This window comes from Bos indicus, chromosome 4 (assembly GCF_029378745.1).
Source record: "Bos indicus isolate NIAB-ARS_2022 breed Sahiwal x Tharparkar chromosome 4, NIAB-ARS_B.indTharparkar_mat_pri_1.0, whole genome shotgun sequence".
NCBI classification, from domain to species: domain Eukaryota; kingdom Metazoa; phylum Chordata; class Mammalia; order Artiodactyla; family Bovidae; genus Bos; species Bos indicus.
Genome location: NC_091763.1, coordinates 105,524,327 through 105,548,773, shown reverse-complemented (window position 1 = coordinate 105,548,773; position 24,447 = coordinate 105,524,327). Strand labels below are relative to the sequence as shown.

The following is a 24,447-nucleotide window of genomic DNA, read 5'->3' as shown; positions in this document are numbered from 1 at the left end:
AAGCCTCAAGTTGGAGTTGGACTTGGCATCACTCTCGGAAATCATATGGGAAGCTGAGGCTTTGAGAAGATCAGGGAAACACAGGACAGTATAGGTGAAGGTGACCCAGCACCTAGATTCAAACATTTAGGTCAGCTGTCAGAGAAGGAATGATTCTTTTCTACACATTTCACTCAAATATCTCAGGGTTGTTTTAATAACCATGAACATCTTTAACTTTTTTAGTTGTTGAATTTATTTTCTTATTTTATGTATTTGTTTTATTTTTATTTGTTATTATATTTTTGGCCATGCTGGGTCTTTTTGCTGCACACGGGCTTTTGCTAGTTGTCTAAGGCAAGGCTACTCTCTAGTTGGGGCTCAGACTTCTTATTGTGATGGCTTCTCTTTTGCAGAGCATAGGCTTTAGGGTACACAGGCTTCAGTATTTGTGGTACACAAGCTTAGTTGCCCATGGCACGTTGGATCTTCTGGGCCAGGTATTGAAACCATTTCTCCTGCATTGACAGGTGGATTCTTTACCACTGGACCATCTGGTAAGTCCTATTAAATTTATTTTGCAAGGTGTATTTTTAACTAGAATAATGTGTACAAATGAATGTATCCACTGTAACTACAATAATGTGTATAAATGAATGTATCCACTGAAAAATAAGGACGTGATTATTAAAAGCTAAAAGCTACATCATAGACCATAAACCACTTGATGATGAAAATGACTATTGCAGATTTGAATCAGAGCTCTCAGCTTACTCAGGCCCAAGATGATGAATCCATGGTGGTCCTGACAACAGCTAAGCCTTGAGGAGTCGATAGCAGCTTTTCATGGCATCTCGAAACACCCCTGTGAATTTGTCATTTCGGAGGGTGAAGATAAAAGGGTTCAGACATGGGGTTACGACTAAAACCATCAGTGATGCTACCCTGTTGTACTCAGCGGCCTGTGTTTGCTTGGGTTTCACAAACAGGAACAAACAGCTGCTGTAGCCGATCACAACACAGGTGAAGTGGGAGGCACATGTAGAGAAGGCTTTCCACTGGCCAGATCCTGAAGGGATCTTGAGGATGGTGGAGATGATGTAGGTGTAGGAGACAATTGTAGGGATCAAAGAACCAAAAAGTACAAAAACAGCCATTAAAAAAAGAATAAATTCAGTGAAATGGCTATCATCACACGATAGCTTGAATAGCTGTCCTCGGTCACAGTAAAAATGGTCTAGCACATTTGATTTGCAGAAAGTAAGATGAAACGTGACATAGACTGGCCAGATTTCAAACAGGAAGCCAAACACCCAGGACACAATTACCACCCAGAGACAGGTGTGGCTGTTCATAATGATGGTGTACCGCAGAGGGTTACAGACAGCCACGTAATGGTCCACAGCCATCACAGCAAATAATATGAACTCTGATATTCCCAAAGACAGGTACAAATACAGTTGTACACAACAGGCAGTCAAGGATATTGCCTGCATCCCAGGAAGTAGCAGACCCCAGAGCATCAAGGGGACAGTCACAGTTGTGGTCAGCATCTCTAGGGCAGAGAGGTGACCCAGGAAGAAATACATGGGGGTCTGCAGACGTTTATCAACACAGACAATCACAATAATGAGGATATTTCCCATCACTGTCACCAAGTAGAAGAAAAAGAAAGTGGCAAAAAGAATATTGTGCAGTTCTTTAGAGCCAGGGAAGCCAAGGAGATAAAATTCCGTGGTGCTAGAGTAATTTTTCAACATTTAGCTGGGTGCTTCTGCTCTTTTTGAAATCTGGAGGGCAAAGGAGAGACAATGGGCTGCTAATTTCAATGCACTAAAGACATTCACAGGTTGACAAATATTATCTCTTGCTCTTTCAGGCTCCACAGAATGACCAGCTGGGTTCATATTTCACTATTCTCTGTACAAAGTCGATGTTAAATGTTTTATAAACAACATGTGGGCTTCCCTGGTGGTTCAGTGGTAAAGAATACTCCTGCCATTGTGGGAGAAACAGGTTAGATACTGGATCAGGAAGATGCCCTGGAGAAGAAAATGGCAACTCACTCCAGTATCTTGTCTGGGAAATACCACAGAGGAGTCTGGTGGGCTACAGTCCATGGGGTCACAAAGAGTTGGACACAACTTAGTGACTGAACAATAACAAATATATAATATATGAAGATAAGTGTGTATCTCCAGTAAGATAAGAAATAATCACCAATATCATTCAATGCATAAGAACACACCAAACCAAGAATCACTTTTGTCTCTCAATTCACTGGACATTTGGAATCCAACTCTGCCACCATCCCTGTCCACCTTGTCTACTTCCCTGACCACAACATATTCATTTACAGCATGACCCCTTCATTCTGAGTGTCCTAATCTGTCTTCTTACATCCATGCCCTGTGATAACTGCTGCATCTCAACACCTACAAGAAAGTATTCCTAGTCAATCTCACTGAGACATGGTTCCTTCTCCTTCCTTCCTCTGAACGCAGATTCATTTGCCTTATCTTCCATTTAAAGATTTCAATTCAGTTACCTTTATCATTTCTGCCTCTTGGGAAGAATGACAAGCAGGGAGATGGGGTCAATGTCCTAAGATAAGAGCTGTTTTGAGACAAACTATTGAGTCTTTTCCTGACTTCTGGGCAGCAGGCTCCCTGGAGGGAGCTCTCCACTTCTTCCTCCTTATTCTTATGAAAAAAGGCCTTTTCTGCCTCTCATTTCAGTCAGCATGTCTCCTCCTAACAGGAAGAGCCTCAGCAGAACCTAGTGGTTTCCAGCTCAGACTGATGATTCCTCTTGTCACCACGGGACTGCAGAATGTAGGGGAACAGGAAGCGTGAAGAGGCTGGGACTGTCTTTGTGCCAACTTCCATCACTCCCATTCCTACTGCATAATCTGGGACCAGAAACTAGAACGGAGCTGTGATTTAATGGTAGCTACTGCTGGCCTTCTGGAGTTTCAGATTTCTAGCTCTAGGAAGAAGAGACATCCAAAGGTGTAGTACATCCCTATTTTGACCCATTATTATCTGAGTACTACAGGAAGTGTGGAAACGTCACTGCAGAACATTGCTCATCTAAGTCCTCTATTGTCTCCTGAGTCCTACAAATAAGGGAGGCTGTCAGAAAATATCAAAAAGGATAACCCTGAGCTCCACTGGAGAATTGAATAAGGTAAGGCCCTCACCCGGAGAAGGCAATTGCACCCCACTCCAGTACTCTGGCCTGGAAAATCCCATGGACAGAGGAGCCTGGTGGGCTACAGTCCATGGGGTCACTAAGAGTCAGACACGACTGAGTGACTTCACTTTCACTTTTCACTTTCATGCATTGGAGAAGGAAATGGCAACCCACTCCAGTGTTCTTGCCTTGAGAATCCCAGGGACGGGGGAGCCTGGTGGGCTGCCATCTATGGGGTCACACAGAGTCGGACACAACTGACGTGACTTAGCAGCAGCAGCAGCAGCAACAAGGCCCTCACCACCTGCAGCTGATTGCTCAAATATCTCAAATCCTGTGGCCCTTCCAGACTTTCTAAAGCTACACATGTGCCTCCTCACACTTTGTTCTCTCTTGAAGCTGTATTTACCTCTTATTAGCTCTCACCAGAAGCTGAAGTTGAAGTACCTCAAGGATTTTTTCTTCCTTGTTCACCGTTACACCGCCAGTGCCAAGAACAGAGCCTGACACCGTGTGAACAAGTACTCTTTTAATATTTATTCAGTAAATAAATCAGTGAATGAATCACAAACAGGTCAATGAATGAACAAAGAGCATCCATCCTGACCTGCTTTTCCTTTTGCTTACAGGATAGCACTCTCTTTCACTCTTTACAGAGGACTTGTCTGGTCAGTCTGTGGCCTCTCTTCCTGGGGATCCCCTACAGAATAGGAAGCATACACAAAAGAAATAGGGAGGGATGAGAGAGCAGGGTCTCAGGTAATGACAGAGAGCTGTGTCTGTCACCAGCACTCGGAACAGCAAAATGTGCTTTCTGCTCTGAAGAAAACACGGGTTCCCCATGCAGCTCCCTTAATCCATCCTTCAAGGTTTGGGTGTCTTTCCTCTACACGGTAGCAAAGCCCAGAACTTCCTATCCCAATCCTCTCCTGCTAGCTCCTTCACAGAGGGGACCCACTGGCAGACACTCACCTCCAGAGAAGGGGACTGGAGTGCAAAATTCTATGGCTCTAGGTTCAGCCCTGAGTACCCCTGCTTGATGAGTGCTGGGCAAGGTCTGTGGGTCACAGCAAACTACTGTTCTCTCCACTCTCAGGGAAAGAGGGAACACCTCGCACCAGCAAATTACGGGTGAGTCTAGTGATAAAAGTTCTGTGAGAGCCCAACCATGGCTTTCTGTGTCTCTCTCTCCTTTTTCCTTCACTTCTCTGTCCCCAGAGAGACTGATTCACTGATTAACTAAATCTGTCAAGTTCAGAGAATCCCTAGGGAATCAGTGAAACTAGAGTCAGAGAAACTTTTCCCTTTTCCTCTCGAGGCTAATCAAGTTTAGAACATGGAAAAGTTAGAAATGGGCAAACTTGAAATCTCGGAGGCAAGGAGTTTCTCAACACCCAGCTGGCCTCCCCTCAGACCCCAAGTCCTGCTTGTCATCAAAACAGTCAAAGCATTGCCAGACCCTGCTCTCTTCTGTGTCTCCCTGATTCCATTCAGCCCTGCAGAGCCTAGTGACCCACAAACAGAAGACACCTCAACTGGCTCTAAGACATATCAAAACCCAACAGCCACCAAATAGCCTCTGTCAAAAGTTTTCCTTCATCCCAATCCCCAGGAATCCCATCTTTTCCCGATGATCTCTTTATTCCACCTACCACATACTCTCTGTCCACAGTTATGGGAACCTGGGAAGAGGGAAACTTGAGGGAGAAACTGCCATGCACCCTAAGCCCATAGCCTGTGAATGCCACAGATGCTTCCAGGCTGTCCACCCTGCATACATTCCAACTGTGCTGGAATATGTCCCTTAGGTGCCACATGCTACCAGGGCACTTCCCTGAGCTGACTGAAGTGAGAGGTACAGGCTGAAGAAGAAATATATAGGACCGACTCCCCCCAAATATTAATAGTATATAAAAGTGAGGACAGCTGGGATGCGGAGTAAGATAGCAAAATTACATTTATAGTATTTATATTTACCTTGTTAAAAACAACTTCCATTTAAAACAACTCTTGGTAGGAAAATAAAATTTTATAGAGGAATAGAAAACAAATTCCCCCTCACCAGTATACGATTCTCCTATTCATCTCGTACACCTAAATACTATGATTAATTTCTATTATGTCCACACAAAATTTTCTGTAATACACATGCATATCTTTATATGGACTTTACTTGCTAGTTTAGTCAACATAATGCCTTGCTACTTTCTCTTTGTTATATATTTATGTGTGTGTTTTTTTGCATATGAAACCTTTCTATATTAGCACTCTCTCACATTTCAAGTGATTATTAAATAAATATTCACTTATGAAAATAACTACCATGTAATTATTGAGTACCTTGCTCAAGAACATTGCATGTTCTCCAGTTTTTCACCAGTATAATGATGCTACAATAGATACCTTCAGCTGTAACATGTACATTTGCACAGTAATAGCTTCCTAAATCATGTTACATAGCTTAGCTGATATCCAATCACCCTCCAAAAAGTTGTGTCTATCTATAATCTATTGAAATGAGATTCTACTGGGGTCACCCCAACAGATTTCCACAGGAAGTTGCAGGAAGTTTTTATATCCGTGTTCACCATGTGAGTTCCCGGTAATGATACTAACATACAAGGAGTCAGTAATTACATCATGAAGGAAAGACACATCCCAGATTTGCTCATCTCCATGAGAACTGTGCTGCCAGCTGCCCAGGCCACCACTGACCCAGTTACTGCCTATTAGCCTCTGAGCTCCAATTGTCAGTTCCTATCATGACTGTTTATTGAATATGAAGTAAGGCCTCTGGCACATGAGGAAATCAGAGGTATGTAGATATTTGCTCTCAGAACCTCTATTGCACAGGCAGCTTCTCTAATTCGGGCCATGGTTCATTGAACCTAGAGGCCCCTCCAGTGTTGATTAAGGCCACAGGAGCCAAATGGACACTTCAGAAGTAGGAAGGAGTGTACACTAGCAAAACCCATTATGAAAAATTCGGTGAGTTTCTTATAGCTATGGATATACCTACCCCCTTGACATAGCAATTCTATTCCCAGGTATTTACCTAAGAACTGAAAACACTTCCTCACAAAGATCTGTTTTAATGTTCATAGTAGTTTAATTCATTACCTCAAGTGACACAAAACAAATAGACCCAACAAGAGGATGCTATAGTCAACCCTCATTATTCACACATTCTATCTTAGGCATTCATCTACTCACAAAAACTTACGTATTGCTCCAAAATCAACATTTCCACACACATTCAAGGTCATTAATCAACATGGGCATGTATGCGCATAGTAGAAAATTGAAGTCACCTGGAGCACAGTTCTCAACTGAGGTTAAAGAAGGCAACAACCTTGCCTTCTTGTTGGAGCTCCTATACCATAAATAAATATATTTTGTGCTAATTAGCAACATGTTTTTGGCATTTCTTTGCATTTTGTTGGTGATTTTGCTGCTTAAGATGGCTCTCAAACATAATGCTGAAATGCTGATCTCCTGCTGCTAAGTGTAGGAACAATGTTAGGTGCCTAATGGGGAAAACAAGCTTGTGCTGTACTTAGTCACTCAGTCTTGTCTGACTCTTTGCAACCCCATGGATTGCAGCCCACTAGGCTCCTCTGTCTGTGAGGATTCTCCAGGCAAGAATACTGGAATGGGTAGCCGTTCCCTCCTCCAGGGGATCTTCCCAACCCAGGGATTGAGCCCAGGTCTCCCACAACACAGGCAGATCTTTATCATCTGAGTCACCAGGGAAGCCCAAGAATACTAGGGTGGGTAGCCTATCCCTTTTCCAGGAGATTTTCCCGACCCAGGAATTGAACCAGGATCTCCTGCACTGCAGGTGGATTCTTTACCAGCTGAGCTACCAGGGAAGCCTAGATAAGTATTAAACAAGCATCATCATCTAAAATACCTGTTTGATAAACTTCTTTCAGGCTTGAGTTACAGTCTGTTGGCTGGGTGTCAATATTAGTGAATCAGTAATACTTATTAAGCAACATGTTATTCAGCAGAAACAAACATAAAACAATGTTATAAACTGATTTGCCGATTAAAGGAAAATTAAATCAGTAAGTACAAATTTGGTGAGCTGGCAAAGAATCAAACCTAAAATTTGTTAACAAGTCCAACATCAGTCTGCTCACCACAGGACAGACCAAGAAACCAAGAGACAACGTGTTGAGGAAAGGAATACTTTATTTGGAAAGCTGATTGACCAAGAAGATGTCAGACTAATATCTCAGACTAATATTTTGAGGGTTGTGGATGCCTGGTTATTTTATAGGACAGAGAGGAGGAGGAGTTGAGGAAGTAAAGACCATTATCTTGCAAATATCTCCTTGAAAGGAGATGACAACATCATTTCATTCCCTCGCAAAGTGCTCCTATGACTTTGTCACTTCAGAAGGTGAAGGATTGAGGAAAGGAATAACTACTTAAACCATTAGGGAAACAATAACTACTGAAACCATCAGCGAAATGACCATAATCAACTGTAAATTGTGTACTGTGCCTTCTGTGTTTTGTCCACGTCCTGAAAAAACTGCTGTATGTGAACAGATTTAAGAAAGTATCCCTGGGATTCCCTGTGGTCCACTGGTTAGGACTCTGAGTTTGTCCTGCTGAGAGTGATAACAGGAAGAAAGGGGATAGGGCACAACTTTTGAAAGAATGATATAGAATGACATAGCTTAAGGACACAATATAAACAGATTAGAATCAAATGGGCCCAAGATGGAAGACAAGTCGACTTTGACTAGACCTTGAAAACAAGCTATGGTTGTCCGTCGTCATGTATGGATGTGAAAGTTGGACATAAAGAAGGCTGAGCACTGAAGAATCCATGCTTTTGAACTGTGTGTGGTGTTAGAGAAGACTATTGAGAGTCCCTTGGACAACAAGGAGATCAAACCAGTCAATTCTAAAGGAAATCAGTCCGGAATACTCATGGGAAGGACTGATGCTGAACCTGAAGCTCCAATACTTTAGCCACCTGATGTTTAGAACTGACTCATTGGAAAAGAACATGATGCTGGGGAAGATTGAAGGCAGGAGGAGAAGGGGAAAACAGAGGATGAGATGGTTGGAGGATGTCACCAACTTGATGGACTTGATGAGTTTGAGAAAGCTCCGGGAGTTGGTTATGGACAGGGAAGCCTGGTGTGCTGCAGTCCATGTGGTCATAAAGAGTTGGACATGACTGAGTGACTGAACTGAACTTATCCTCAATCAGAAAGCTATATGACACACCCAGAGGTGCCGTAATGGTTTCAAGTCACCATCAAAAGACCAAAAAGGGGGTGGTGGCCCAACTCCTAGAACTCTCTACCCCTTCCTCAAAATAATTGGAATAATCCTCCCACTCATTAGCCTATGAAATTACAAAGCCCATAAAAGCTAACCATGCCACATTTCAAGGCAGCCAGACTTGCCCTCTGAGATGGTCCACACTCTGTGGAGTGTGCTTCTCTCTACTCTAAAGAAATTCACTTCTTACTTATCACTTGTCTCTCACTGAATTTTTTCTCAGATGAGACATCAAGAACCTGAACTCCGATAGGTCCTGAAACCAGGTACCAAGGGTTTTGGCTGGGTTTGAGTCCCAGCACATGAGTTCAAGACTCAATCTGAGGTAAATGGTTTCAGCTCCATAGTATGGATTATCTACTTCTTCAACTTTTTCTTGTGATAAAAGATATCTTCCATCTGTGCTTTCAGTGAATATGTCTCCTTTAAGCAGGAAGAACCTGGCCAGCTCCAAGCTGATGATCTCAAGCTCTGACATTATATTTCCTTCTGTGACCACATGCCAAGAGAGAGGAGAGGACCCAAGGAATGAAGAGCCTCGGGAGTTTCATCCCTATGTCCCATCTGTCCAACACAGTCTCCATCTGAGGACCAGGACACACAAAAAGCAGCTGTAATTTAGAGGCAACATCCTCTATATTCTGAGGTCCCAAATCTCTAGCTGCGGCAAGGAGCCAGACCTTCAAATCGATAGTTTGTCCCTCGGACCAAACTGCCATCATCTCAGCTTCGTAGAGCAACTTGTGAAGTCCCCAAAAACATATCTGCTTCTTTCTGATTTTTCTGTTTTGTTGAGAGCCCTAGAGCAAGGAAAATGTTAGAAGATACCAAATCAGATGGTACTATGTTCCTTAGTTGCCAGGCTCCTCACTTGCTAGATGCATATATTTGCTCAGCTGATCCCTTTAACACATCATCGCCTATATAACAACACAAACACAGTGAACTCTCTAAACTCTTTAGCATGTATTTCTCTTTCTGTTGGCTTTCATCAACATCTCAAATATTACATTTGTACTTATCATTTTAACATCAAAATCCAACATTAAAATTATGCACTTTGAAGGCAACTTCTTGCATTCCAGTATCACAACCAGTGATAAGAAGACAGTCTGACAAAATATGTTCAGTTCAGTTCAGTTCAGTCGCTCAGTCGTGTCTGACTCTTTGCGACCCCATGAATCGCAGCACGCCAGACCTCCCTGTCCATCACCAACTCCTGGAGTTCACTCAGACTCATGTCCATCCAGTCAGTGATGCCATCCAGCCATCTCATCCTCTGTCGTCCCTTTCTCCTAATGCCCACAATCATTCCCAGCATCAGGGTCTTTTCCAATGAGTCAACTCTTCTCATGAGGTGGCCAAAGTACTGAAGTTTCAGCTTTAGCATCATTCTTTCCAAAGAAATCTCAGGGCTGATCTCCTTCAGAATGCACTGGTTGGATCTCCTTGCAGTCCTAGGGACTCACGAGAGTGTTCTCCAACACCACAGTTCAAAAGCATCAATTCTTCGGTGCTCAGACTTCTTCACAGTCCAACTCTCACATCCATACATGACCACAGGAAAAACCATAGCCTTGACTAGACGAACCTTTGTTGGCAAAGTAATGTCTCTGCTTTTGAATATGCTATCTAGGTTGGTCATAACTTTCCTTTGAAGGAGTAAGTGTCTTCTAATTTCATGGGTGCAGTCACCATCTGCAGTGATTTTGGAGCCCAAAAAAATAAAGTCTGACACTGTTTCCACTCTTTCCCCATCTATTTCCCATGAAGTGATGGGACCGAATGCCATGATCTTCGTTTTCTGAATGTTGAGCTTTAAGCCAACTTTTTCACTCTCCACTTTCACTTTCATCAAGAGGCTTTTTAGTTCCTCTTCACTTTCTGCCATAAGGGTGGTGTCATCTGCATATCTGAGGTGATTGATATTTCTCCCAGCAATCTTGATTCCAGCTTGTGTTTCTTCCAGTCCAGAGATTCTCATGATGTACTCTGCATAGAAGTTAAATAAGCAGGGTGACAATATACAGCCTTGACATACTCCTTTTCCTATTTGGAACCAGTCCATTGTTCCAAGTCCAGTTCTAACTGTTGCTTCCTGACCTGCATACAAATTTCTCAAGAGGCAGATCAGGTGGTCTGGTATTCCCATCTCTTTCAGAATTTTTCAGTTTGTTGTGATCCACACAGTCAAAGGCTTTGGCATAGTCAATAAAGCAGAAATAGATGTTTTTCTGAAACTCTCTAGCTTTTTCCATGATCCAGCGGATGTTGGCAATTTGATCTCTGGTTCCACTGACTTTTCTAAAACCAGCTTGAACATCAGGAATTCGCGGTTCACGTATTGCTGAAGCCTGGCTTGGAGAATTTTGAGCATTACTTTACTAGCATGTGAGATGAGTGCAATTGTGCAGTAGTTTGAGCATTCTTTGGCATTGCCTTTCTTTGGGATTGGAATGAAAACTGACCTTTTCCAGTCCTGTGGCCACTGCTGAGTTTTTCAACTTTGCTGGCATATTGAGTGCAGCACTTTCACAGCATCACCTTTCAGGATTTGGACTAGCTCAACTGGACTTCCATCACCTCCACTAGCTTTGTTCTTAGTGATGCTTCCTAAGGCCCACTTGACTTCACATTCCAGGATGTCTGGCTCTAGGTCAGTGAATACACCATCGTGATTATCTGGGTCATGAAGATCTTTTTTATACAGTTCTTCTGTGGATTCTTGCCATCTCTTCTTAGTATCTTCTGCTTCTGTTAAGTCCATACCATTTCTGTCCTTTATCGAGCCCATCTTTGCATGAAATGTTCCCTTGGTATCTCTAATTTTCTTGAAGAGATCTCTAGTCTTTCCCATTCTGTTGTTTTCCTCTATTTCTTTGCATTGATCGCTGAGGAAGGCTTTCTTATCTCTCCTTGCCATTCTTTGGAACTCTGCATTCAGATGCTTATATCTTTCCTTTTCTCCTTTGCTTTTGGCTTCTCTTCTTTTCACAGCTATTTGTAAGGTCTCCCAGACAGCCATTTTGCTTTTTGCATTTCTTTTCCATGGTGATGGTCTTGATCCCTGTCGCCTGGACAAGGTCGTGAACCTCATTCCATAGTTCATCAGGCACTCTATCTATCAGATCTAGGCCCTTAAATCTATTTCTCACTTCCACTGTATAATCATAAGGGATTTGATTTAGGTCATACCTGAATGGTCTAGTGGTTTTCCCTGCTTTCTTCAATTTAAGTCTGAATTTGGCAATAAGGATTTCATGGTCTGAGCCACAGTCAGCTCCTGGTCTTGTTTTTGCTGACTGTATAGAGCTTCTCCATCTTTGGCTGCAAAGAATATAATCAATCTGATTTCGGTGTTGACCATATGGTGATGTCTATGTATAGAGTCTTCTCTTGTGTTGTTGGAAGAGGGTGTTTGTTATGACCAGTGCATTCTCTTGGCAAAACTCTATTAGTCTTTGCCCTTTTTCATTCCGTACTCCTAGGCCAAATTTGCCTGTTATTTCAGGTGTTTCTTGACTTCCTACTTTCCAGTCCCCTGTAATGAAAAGGACATCTTTTTTGGGTGTTAGTCCTAAAAGGTCTTTTAGGTGTTCATAGAGCCGTTCAACTTCAGCTTCTTCAGTGTTACTGGTTGGCGCATAGACTTGGATTACTGTGATATTGAATGGTTTGCCTTGGAAACGAACAGAGATCATTCTGTCGTTTTTGAGATTGCATCCAAGTACTGCATTTTGGACTCTTTTGTTGACCATGACGGCTACTCCATTTCTTCTGAGGGATTCCTGCCCGCAGCAGTAGATATAATGGTCATCTGATTTACATTCACCCATTCCAGTCCTTTTTAGTTCGCTGATTCCTAGAATGTCGACATTCACTCTTGTGATCTCTTGTTTGACTGCTTCCAGTTTGCCTTGATTCACGGACCTGACATTCCAGGTTCTTATGCAATATTGCTCTTACAGCAACGGACCTTGCTTTTATCACTAGTAACATCCACAGCTGGGTATTCTTTTTGCTTTCCCTCCATCCATTCATTCTTTCTGGAGTTATTTCTCCACTGATCTCCAGTAGCATATAGAGCACCTACTGACCTGGGGAGTTCCTCTTTCAGTATCCTTTCATTTTGCCTTTTCATACTGTTCATGGGGTTCTCAAGGCAAGAATACTGAAGTGGTTTGCCATTCCCATCTCCAGTGGACCACATTCTGTCAGATCTCTCCACCATGACCCGCCCATCTTGGGTTCCCCATGGGCATGTCTTAGTTTCAATGAGTTAGAGAAGACTGCGGTCCTAGTGTAATTAGATTGACTAGTTTTCTGTGAGTATGCTTTCTGTGTGTTTGCCCTCTGATGCCTTCTTGCAACACCTACCATCTAACTTGGGTTTCTCTTACCTTGGGCGTGGGGTATCTCTTCACAGCTGCTCCAGCAAAGCGCAGCTGCTGCTCCTTACCTTGGACGAGGGCTATCTCCTCACTGCCGCCCTTCCTGACCTTCAATGTGGGATAGCTCCTTTAGGCCCTCCCAGCCACGGCTCCTTGGACATGGGGTTGGTCCTCCCGCCTGCCGCCCCTTGCCTCGGGCGTGGGGTTGCTCCTCCCGGCCGCCGGCCCTGGCTGTACTCTATAAATATTATTCAGTGAATATATCAATTAGTAGATTAAAGAACAATACAATAGAGAAAGAATATCCAACCTGACTATCTTTCCCTGCACTCACTCTTTTCTAAAGCATTTCCCACTCAACTTGTAATCTCTCTTGCCACAGATCCTTCACAAACTGAGAAGTGGTATAAAGAAGAGAGGAAGAGGGAGCAGGGTCGTGGGTCTCTCATGCAGAGGGCTATGCCTACACCCAGCACTGCGCATCTACACCCTGCTCTTTGCTATGCAGGGATGATCTGAAGTACAGCTGATCTCTGCAGCTGCCTCACTTTACTCCTTGTTTGAGAAACCAGCCCAGCTCAGGCTTCCCAAAGAGATGCTTTTCTATTCTCTCCTTCAAGAGGAGAATCGATTGGAAGACATTCATTTCAAGAGAAGGGGAAGGGCTAAAATGTCTCCTGCCCTTCAGGCTTCGACCACCAACCCTACATGGCTTATACAAGGCACTGCTTAGGAGACAGCCTGATTCTGTTGTCTTCACTCATAATGAATAACTAACCAAGCACAGAAACTTAAAGAAGTACAGAAATAATGGTGCCAAGAAGAATCAGGTTGTCTCCCTGTCTCTCATTTTCTCTGCCTCTTTGCTTCCCTTCTTTGTCTACCCCCAAGGATGGTTATTCACTGAGGAAAAAATTTGCACATGTTCAGACACACACCAGGGATATAGTCAAGGAAAAGCTGAAAAAACTTCCACTCTTCCCACCTGAGGCTAATCAAGTTGGAGACCATGGATGTTTTGTGCAGTGGGCAAGATTGAAAGCTCCCAGTCAGGAGCTTCTCAACACCCAGGCCGCCTTACTCCCTGGACCTTCCTTACCCACTACCACACATTCCCAGCTGTCAAAATCAGCCAACGCAGCTGCTATGTGCTTCTCCCTGATTGCATGGAGCCCTACAGAGCCTAAGCCACCCCCAAGCTGTGAAATCACCAGTGGATTCAAGACGCTTGTCAAAAACCTAGTGGCCAAACAGACTTCTGTCCAAATTCTCTCTTCATTTCCAGGGTTATAAGAAGCCCACCTTTCCCAGATGATCACTGCCCTCTCTGGACCACACACCCTCTGGTCATATTTATGGATCCAGGTCAGATATCCATAGAGAGGATCTGCCACCTACTCTACTGCCCATGTGTTAATGCCATGGCCCATTCCCATCTCTCCAACATGCATGCATTCCAAGTGGGGTTGTTCAGCCATACGTTTGCAAAAATAATTGCCATTTTTCATAAAATGAACACAAGTCATAGTCAAAAGTCAAATGGAATGATGGAACATCAATGTCTCTGTCCCCATCTGCTTGAGTCTTCTGATCCATTACCTAGAGCTAAATATTTTCACAAACTTCTAGGGTAATAGATACAGACTTGTCTGTAGTAACACATTCAACCATGATGTTGGTAAGGTGTGAATTCCTCTTACAACCGCTGGTTGAGAAAATCTCCAGGAAGGCACTATCACTGTTGCACCTTGGGCCAGAAGCTTCAAGAAAAGGTTAAACCCTGGAGTTGGACTTGGCATCACTCATGGAAATCATATGGGAAGCTGAGGCTTTGAGAAGACAAGGGAAACACAGGACAATATAGGTGAAGATGACCCAGCAACTAGATTCAAACTTTTAGGTCAGTTGTCAGAGAATGAATGACACTTTTTTACACATTTCCCATTCAAATATATCAGTGTCATTTTTAATAATCATGAACACCTTTTATATTTTTAGTTGTTAAATTTGTTTTTTTATTTTATGTATTTGTTTTATTTTTATTTATTATTATGTTTTTGGCCATGCTGGGTCTTTTTGCTGCACACAGGCTTTTGCTAGTTGGGATGAGTCAGGGCTACTCTAATTGGGGCTCAGGCTTCTTACTGTGATGGCTTCTCTTTTGCAGAGCACAGGCTCTGAGCCACAGAGGCTTCAGTAGTTGTGGTACATAAGCTTAGTTGCCTGTGGCATGTTGGATCTTCTGGACAAGAGATCAAACCTGTTTCCCTGCATTGGCAAGTGGATTCTTTACCACTGGAACACCAGAGATGTTGCATTAAATTTATTTTGTGAGATGTATTTTAACTAGAATAATGTGTATAAATGAATATATCCACTAAAAATATGGAAGTGATTTTCAAAAGCTAAAAGTCACATCGTAGATCATAAACTACTTGATGAAAATGATGATTTCAGATTTGAATCAGAGCTCTCAGCTTACTCAGGCCCAAGATGATGAGTCCATGGTGGTCTTTACGACACAGCTAATCCTTGAGGAGTCGGTAGCAACTTTTCATGACGTCTCGAAACACCTCTTTGAATTTGCATTCCAGAGGGTGAAGATAAAAGGGTTCAGAAAAGGGCTCACCACTAAAACCATCAGTGATGCCACTCTGTTATACTCAGCTGCCTGTGTTTGATTGGGTTTCATATATAGGAACAAAGAGTTCCTGTAGCGGATCACGACACAGGTGAACTGGGAGGCACATGTAGAGAAGGTTTTCCAGCGGCGACAGCCTGAATGGATCTTGAGGATGGTGGAGATGATGTAGGTGTAGGAGACAATTGTAGGCATCAAAGAACCAAAAAGAACAAAAGTAGCCATTTAAAAAAGGATAAACTCTGTAAAACGGCCTTTATCACATGATAGTTTGAACAGCTGTCCTCCATCACAGTCTTTCTTGTTCATCATCACAACTCCAGTGCTAAGAACAGAGTCTGACACAGAGTGAACAAGTACTCTTCTAATACTTATGCAGTAAATACATCAGTGAATAAATCACTAACAGGTCAATGAATAGAAAAGGGTGTCCATACTGATCTACTTTTCCTCTTCCTATAGGCTAGGGCTCTCTTTCACTCTTCAGTAAGGACTACTCTGGTCAGTCTGTGGCCTCTCTCCCTGGCGATCCCCTGCAGAATGGCAAGTGTACAAAAGGAAGAGTGGGGAGAAGTGAGAGAGAGAGTGGAGAAGTCAGAGAGCAGGGTCTTCGGTAATGGCAGAGCTGTCTGTCACCAGCACTGAGAACAGCTGCATGTGCTCTTTGCTTTAGAGGAAACAGTGAATATAGAGTTGGTTCACCATGCAGCTCCCTGAGTCTACTCTTTGCATCCCACATGTCTTTCTTCTACATGGTAGCAAAGCCTAGAATTTCTTATCCTCATCTTCTCTCGCTCACTCTTTCCCAGAGAGGAACCCATGCCATATACTCACCTCCAGAGAAGGGAACTGGACTACAAATTTCTACAGCTCTGGGATCAGCCCTGGGTACCCGCTGCCTGATGAGTGCTGAGCACGGTCTGTGAGCCAGAGTAAGCAACTGCTGTCTTCACTCTCAGTGAAAGAGGGAACACCTCACACTAGCAGCATAAAGGAAAGTCCAATGATCAAAGTGCTATGGGAGTCCCACCATGTCTCTCTGTCTCTCTCCCCTCTTCTGTTCTTCATCTCTCTGCCCCAAAGGAGACTTATTCACCAAGGAAATACATGTGCTTATTCATACTCTGTCCTCTCTTTAAACTGTATCTTTCTCTTATTAGCTCTCATCAGTAGCTGAAATGGAAATAAATCATCTAAATTCAGAGAATCCCTAGAGAAGCAGTGAAAGGAGAGTCAAAGAAGCTTTTCCCTTTTCCTCTAGAGGCTGATCAAATTTAGAACATGGAGAAGTTCGAAATGGGCAAACTTGAAATTTCCGGGGCAAGGTGTTTATCAGCACCCAGCTGGCCTTCCCTCAGACACCAAGTCCTGGTTGTCATCAAAACGGTCAGAAAATAGCCAAACGCTGCTCTCTTCTGTGTCTCCCTGATTCTATTCAGCCCTGCAGAGCCTAGTGACCCACAAACAGAAGATACCTCAACTGGCTCTAAAACATATCAAAACCCAACACCCACCAAATAGCCTCTGTCATAAGTTTTCCTTCACCCAATCCCCAGGAATCCCATCTTTTCCCGATGATCTCTGCACTCCACCTACCAGATACCCTCTGACCATAGTTATGGGAACCTGGGAAGAGGGAAAGACGAGAGAGAAACTGCCATGCACACCAACCAATAGCCTCTGAATGCCACAGCTGATTCCAGTCTCTCTAACCTGCATGAATTCCAACTGTGCTGTTCAGCTATATGTTACCCTAGGTATTAAGACAGGGAGGCCTGGCGTGTTGCAGTCCATGGGGTCGCAAAGAGTCAGACACGACTGAGCAACTGAACTGAACTGCAATGCTACCAGGGCACCTCCCTGACCTGTCTAAAGTGAGAGGTAAATGATGAAGAAGAAACATACAGAATCAACCCCCCGAAAATAGTATGTAAAGGTGATGTCTGGGATGCTAAATAAAATAGCAAAATAACATTTAAAATACTCATATTTACCTTGTTAAAACAGCTTCCATTTAAAACTACTCCTGGTAACTGTTATTCAACACAGTTTGGAAGTCTTAGTTACAGCAATCAGAGAAATTAAAAGAAGTAAAGGGAATACAAATTGGAAAAGAAAAGTTAAACTGTCACTGTTTACAGATGACAAGATACTACACATAGCAGATCCTAAAGATTCTACCAGAAAACTAATAGAACTCATCAATGAATTTGGTAATGTTTCAGGTTAGAAAATACTCAGAAATTTGTTTCATTTCTATACACTAGGAATGGAAGATCAGAAAGAGAAATTCAAGACAAGAACACTTTCTATCACATTGAAAAGAATAAAATATTTAAGGTCGAAAAGGAATAATTCTACCGAAGGAGACAAAAGACTTGCACTCTGAAAACTCTGAGGTGCTGATGAAGGAAATCAAAGAGACATAAACAGATGGAAATGCATACCATGCTTGTGGATTGGAAGAATCAACATTGTCAAAATTACTATACTACCCAAGTCAATCTACAGATTCAATGCAATTCCTATCAAATTACCAATGGCATTTTTTCACAGAACTAGAACAAAAAAATCTTAAAATGTGTATGGAGACAAAAAAGACACTGAATAACCAAAGGAATCTTGAGGGGAGGAAAAAAAAATAGAGCTGGAGGAATGAAGCTCCCTGACTTCAGCCTATGCTACACAGCTATGATCAAAACAGTATGATGTGGGCACAAAAATAGAAATATAGGTCAATCTCCCAGAATAATGGAAATAAAAACAAAAATAAACAAATGGACCCTACCTAAACTCAATGGCTTTTGCACAGCAAAGAAAACAATAAACAAAATGAAAAGACAATCCACAGATTGGGAGAAAATATTAGCAAATTATGTGACTGACAAGGGATTAGTCTCCAAAATTTATAAACAGCTCATGGTACTTAATACCATCAAAACAAACAACCCAACCAACAAATGGGCAAAAGATCTAAATAGACATTTCTCCAAAGAAGACATTTAGATAGCCAAGAGGCATATGAAAAGATGTTCAACATCATTAATTATTAGAGAAATGCAAATTAAAACTACAATGATGTATCACTTCACACCAGTCAGAACGGCCATCATTAAAAGATACACAAAAAATAAATGCTAGTGAGGGTGTGGAGAAAAGGAACCCTCCTACACTTATGGGGGGAATGTAAACCGATACAGCTACTATGAAGAACAATATGGACGTTCCTTAAAAAATTTAAAATAGAGCTACCATATCACCCTGCAATCCCAGTTCTGGGCTTATATCCAGAGGAAAATGATCCAAAAGGATACATGCACCCCAGTGTTCATTACAGCACTGTTTATAATAGTCAAGACATGGAAGTATCCTAAATGCCCATCAACAGAGGAATGCATAAAAAAAAGATGTGCTACATATATACAATGGTATATGTGGTACAGTACAATAGAATATGGCTCAGCCATTGAAAAGAGTGAAATTTGTAGTAACATGTATGGCCCTGGAAATGTGATACTTAGTGAACTTCTCTAAGTTAGAGAAGGAGAACTATTGTATTGTTAGGAGAAGCAAACTGATTGAAACCACCCACCCTGGCCAGGCACCATAGTAACCATTTGCATGAGTTGTTTTATGACAGCAGATCCTGATAAGGAATACGGAAGTAATAAGCCACCACCAAGCGGAAGAGTTCAGGAAAGGTCTAAAGGAGACACCACGTGTCCGTCCACTTCCCAGAATCCCTCTCGCTAGCATTCATCTTGGCTGAGTGATGCGTGTGCCACCAGGAAAGACTCTGAATTACAATGATTGGCCAAAGACCACCCAGAAACTAATCCCATCACCATAAAACCCGAGACTGCGAGCCACGCAGCAGAGCAGTTCTCCTGGGTTCTCTGCTCTCCACCCAGGTGCCCTTTCCCAATAAAATCTCTCGCTTTGTCAGCACATGTGTCTCCTCGGACAATTGATTTCCAAGTGTTAGACAAGAGCCCAGTTTCAGGCCCTGGAAGGGGTCCCCCTTCCTGCAACAGTATGACATCCCTTATATGTGGAATCTAAAAAGAAATTATACACATGAACTTACTTACAAGACAGAGAGAGACTCACTGACTTGAGAGAATGAACTTATGGTTTCTGAGGGTGGGGGGAGGATGTGGGAAAGGATAGTTAGGGAGTTCGGGATGGATAGGTACAAACTGCTATATTTAAAATGGGGAACCAAGGACCTACTGTATAGCACATGGAACTCTGCTCCGTGTTATGTGGCAGCTTGGATGGTGAAAGGTTGTTGCTGAATGAAAAGACGCCGGGATTCTTGGCCTCCAGAGGAGAAGAATTCAATCCGGGGCCAGAGATGAGGCTAGATCACTCAGAGCTTTTGTGTAATAAAGTTTTATTAAAGTATGAAGGAGATAGAGAAAGCTTCTGACATAAGCATCAGAAGAGGGCAGAAGAGTACCCCCCTGCTAGTCTTCAGCTGGATGTTATATAGTCACTAGCAGTCTGTTAGTCAAAGAAAGCAATGTCTTAAAACTCAGAATGGCACCAGGCCCCTCACCCATAAGATGCATTTGGGGATAATCTTGGCACCAAAAGTTCATCCCGGGCCATAAAATGACTAACTTGAATCTTGTAGAAGGGCAGATTACCATACAAATAGCTTTGTTTACATAGATTAGGGGAACAATACCTGAGTATAACATACTGGTTTGTCAAGTAGGTTCTGAGCCATTAGGCGGAACCGACTTGAAGACAGAGTTTGGGGTAAATGCATAGTACATTAACATACCTTAAGACAAACATTTCCACAAGAAAAATGCATTGGTTATCTCAAGGTTTGAGAATAGTTAACTTCAGGTGAAACCAGGTGTCATTATGGCAACACAGTATTTTAAGAGAAACTTCCTTTTAAATTTGTACAGAGAAGAAAAATATATGGCTAGTTTGTTTCCTCCTGCCGCTTAAGAGAGATAAAAACGTCTGACACTTGCAGGCTATTTCCTCTGTTTGGAGACCCTGGCCTTCCTGCCTGTTACCCTCTCAATGGGAAGGGAGTTTGGGGGAGAATGGGTACATGTATATATATGGCTGAGTCTCTTCACTGTTAACCTGAAACTCTCACAACATTGTTAATTGACTATACCTCAATATAAAATCAGTTCAGTTCACTTGCTCAGTCATGTCCAACTCTTTGCAACCCTATGGACTGCAGCTTGCCAGGCTTTCCTGTCTATCACCAACTCCCAGAGCCTACTCAAACTCATGTCCATAGAGTTGCTGATGCCATCCAACCATCTCATCCTCTACTGTCCGCTTCTCCTCCTGACTTCAATCTTTCCCAGCATCAGGGTCTTTTCAAATGAGTCAGTTCTTTGCATCAGGTGGTCAAAGTATTGGAGTTTCAGCTTCAACATCAGTCCTTCCAGTGAATATTCAGGACTGATTTCCTTTAGGATTGATAGGTTGGATTTCCTTGCAGTCCAAGGGACTCTCAAGAGTCTTCTCCAACACCACAGTTCAAAAGCATCAGTTCTTCAGTGCTCAGTTTTCTTTATAGTCCAACTCTCACATCCATGCATGACTACAGGAAAAATCATAGCTTTGACTAGATGGACCTTTGTTGGCAAAGTAATGTCTCTGTTTTTTAATATGTTGTCTAGGTTGGTCATAGCTTTTCTTCCAAGGAGCATCTTTTAATTTCATGGCTGCAGTCACCATCTGCAGTGATTTGGAGCCCTAAAAAATAAAAGTCTCTCACTGTTTCCATTGTTTTCCCATCTATTTCCCATGAAGTGATGGGACTGGATGCCATGATCTTAGTTTTCTGAATGTTGAGTTTTAAGCCAACTTTTTCACTCTCCTCTTTCACTTTCATCAAGAGGCTCTTTGGTTCTTCTTTTCTTTCTGCCATAAGGGTGGTGTCATCTGCCTATCTGAGGTTATTGGTATTTCTCCCGGCAATCTTGATTCCAGCTTGTGCTTCATCCAGTCCAGCATTTCTCACGATGTACTCTGCATATAAATTTAATAAGCAGAGTGACAATATACAGCCTTGATGTATTCCTTTCCTAATTTGGAACCAGTCTGTTGTTCCATGTCCAGTTCGAACTATGTTTCCTGACTGGAATACAGATTTCTCAGGAGGAAGGTAAGGTGGTCTGTTATTCTCATCTCTTTAAGAATTTTCCACAGTTTGTTGGGATCCACACAGTCAAAGGCTTTGGCATAGTCAATAAAGCAGAAGTAGATGTTTTTCTGGAAGTCTCTTGCTTTTTCCATGATCCAATGGATGTTGGCAATTTGATCTCTGGTTCCTCTGTCTTTTTTAAATCCAGCTTGAACATCTGGAAGTTCATGGTTCGTGTACTGTTGAAGCCTGGCTTGGAGAATTTTGAGCATTACTTTGCTAGTGTGTGATATGAGTACAATTGTGTGGTAGTTTGAGCATTCTTTGGCATTGCCTTTCTTTTGGATTAGAATGAAAAGTGACCTTTTCTAGTCCTGTGGCCACTGCTGAGTTTTCCAATTTGCTTGCATATTGAGCATAGCACTTTCACAGCATCATCTTTTAGTATTTGAAATAGCTCAACTGGAATTCCACCATCTCCAAGCCCCACTTGACTTCTCATTCAAGGATATCTGGCTCTAGGTGAGCGATCACATCATTGTGGTTATCTGGGTCATGAAAATCTTTTTGTTTGGTTCTTTTGTGTATTCTTGCTACCTCTCCTTAATATCTTCTGCTTTGGTTAGGTCCATACCATTTCTGTCCTTTATTGTGCCCATCTTTGCATGAAATGTTCCCTTGATATCTCTAATTTTCTTGAAGAGATCTCTTTTGCCAAGGGAATGCACTGGTCATATCAAAACCCTTTTCCAGAAACACAAGAAAAGACTCTATTCAAGGACATTACCAGATGGTCAATACCAAAATCAGATTGATTATATTTTTTGCAGCCAAAGATGGAGAAACTCTATACAGTCAGCAAAAACAAGACCAGGAGCTGACTGTGGCTCAGATCATGAACTCCTTACTGCCAAATTCAGACTGAAATTGAAGAAAGTAGGGCAAACTGCTAGATCATTCAGGAATGACCTAAATTAAATCCCTTATGATTATACAGTGGAAGTGACAAATAGATTGAAGGGATTAGATCTGATAGGCAGAGTGCCTGAATAACTATAGACGGAAGTTAATAACATTATACAGGAGGCAGTGATCAAGATCATCCCCAAGAAAAAGAAATGCAAAAAGGCAAAACGGTTGTCTGAGGAGGCCTTACAAACAGCTAAGAAGAGAAGCAAAGGGCAAAGGAAAAAAAATATACCCATTTGAATGCAGAGTTCCAAAGAATTGCAAGGAGAGATAAGAAAGCCTTCCTCAGTGATCAGTACAAAATAAAAAGTTAAAAAAAAAAAAAACAAAAAAACTCCTGGTTAAAAAAATTTATAGAGGAATAGAAAACAAAATGCAAATGTCCGTCTCACCAAAGCTTGATTCTCCTGATCTGTCTCATATGTTTAAATACTATGATTAACTTCTATTATATCCATAGAGAAATTTTCTATCATACACATGCATATCTCTATATGGTCTTTTACTTGCTTGTTTAGTTGACATAATTAATGTCTTGCTACTTTCTTTGTTATATGTTTATGTGTGTGCGTGTATTAAACCTTTCCATATTAGCATTCATATATTTCTCATATCATGTTATTACTAAATAAATATTCACCTTATGAAAATAACCACCATTTACTTATTGAATACCCTGCTCAAGAACATTGCATCTTCTCCAGTTTTTTTTACCTGTAAGCATGTACCTTTTTCATGAGTATAATGATACCTTTACCTGTAAATACCTTTACCTGTAAGCATGTACCTTTGCACAGTAATAGTTCTCTAAATTATGCTACATTTCTTAGCTATTATCTAATCACCCTTCAAAACGTTGGATCAATTTACAGTCTCTTGAAATGAGATCATATGAGGGGCCAGCCATACAGATTTCCATAGGAAGCTGTAGGAAATTTTTATTACCATGTTCATCGTGTGCAGTTGTTTGTAATGATACTAACATATGAGGAGTCAGAACTTACATCATGAAGGAAAGACACATCCCAGAAGTTCTCACCCCCATGGGAACTGTGCTGCCAGCTGCCCAGGACACCCTTGGCCCAGCATCTATCTGCCTCCTTAGCCTCTGAGCTCAGATCATGTTGGCTCCTGTCATGACAGCTGGAGATGCATGAAGCAAGGCTGCTGGCAAAGGAGGGAATCCGAGGAAACTAGATTCTTCTCTCAGAACCCTTTTTGCAAAACCAACTTCCCTAATTCAGGGCCCGGTTCATTTATTCCAGATGTCCCTCCAGTGTTAAGGCCACAGGAGCCCAACAGATACTTCAGAAGTAGGAAGCAGTGGATACTAGCAAAACTCATTAGGAAAAATGTTGTCATTTAGTTTAAACTAAGTATACACCTCCTCTATGACTCAGCAATTCTGCTCCCACTTATCTACCTAAGAAATGAAAAAATACGTCCTCACAGAGATGTCTATTTTAATCTTCATATCAGTATAGTTCATTACATCAGGTGACACAAAATAAATATCCATCAACAAGAAAATGATACAGTCAATCCTCATTATTCACACATTCTGTATTTATGAATTCACCTACTCATGAAAACTTATGTGTAGCTCCAAAATCAATATTTTCAAGGGAGCACATGTTCTCAACTAAAGTTGAAAACGGCAAAATCCCCATCTTTTTGTTGCAACTCCTACAACGTAAATAATGGCTTCTTTGCTGTCTAATTAGCCGCATGTTTTTGGCATTTTATTGGTGATTTTGCTCTTAAAGATGACTCCCAAGCACACTGCTGAGGTGCCTACCTACTGTTGCTAAGTGTAAGAAAGCTGTTACATTTCT

At 42.0% G+C, this 24,447-nt stretch overlaps 1 protein-coding gene across 1 annotated transcript; it reads right to left on the bottom strand.

The window, feature by feature from the left end:
- Positions 1 to 794: 794 nt before the first annotated feature.
- LOC109557959 (olfactory receptor 9A4-like) lies at positions 795 to 1,807 on the bottom strand. The gene has a single exon (XM_019959482.2). The coding sequence runs from the start codon at positions 1,737 to 1,739 to the stop codon at positions 795 to 797; it is 945 nt and encodes a 314-aa protein (XP_019815041.2). The 5' UTR covers positions 1,740 to 1,807.
- Between the last annotated feature and the right edge of the window lie 22,640 nt (positions 1,808 to 24,447).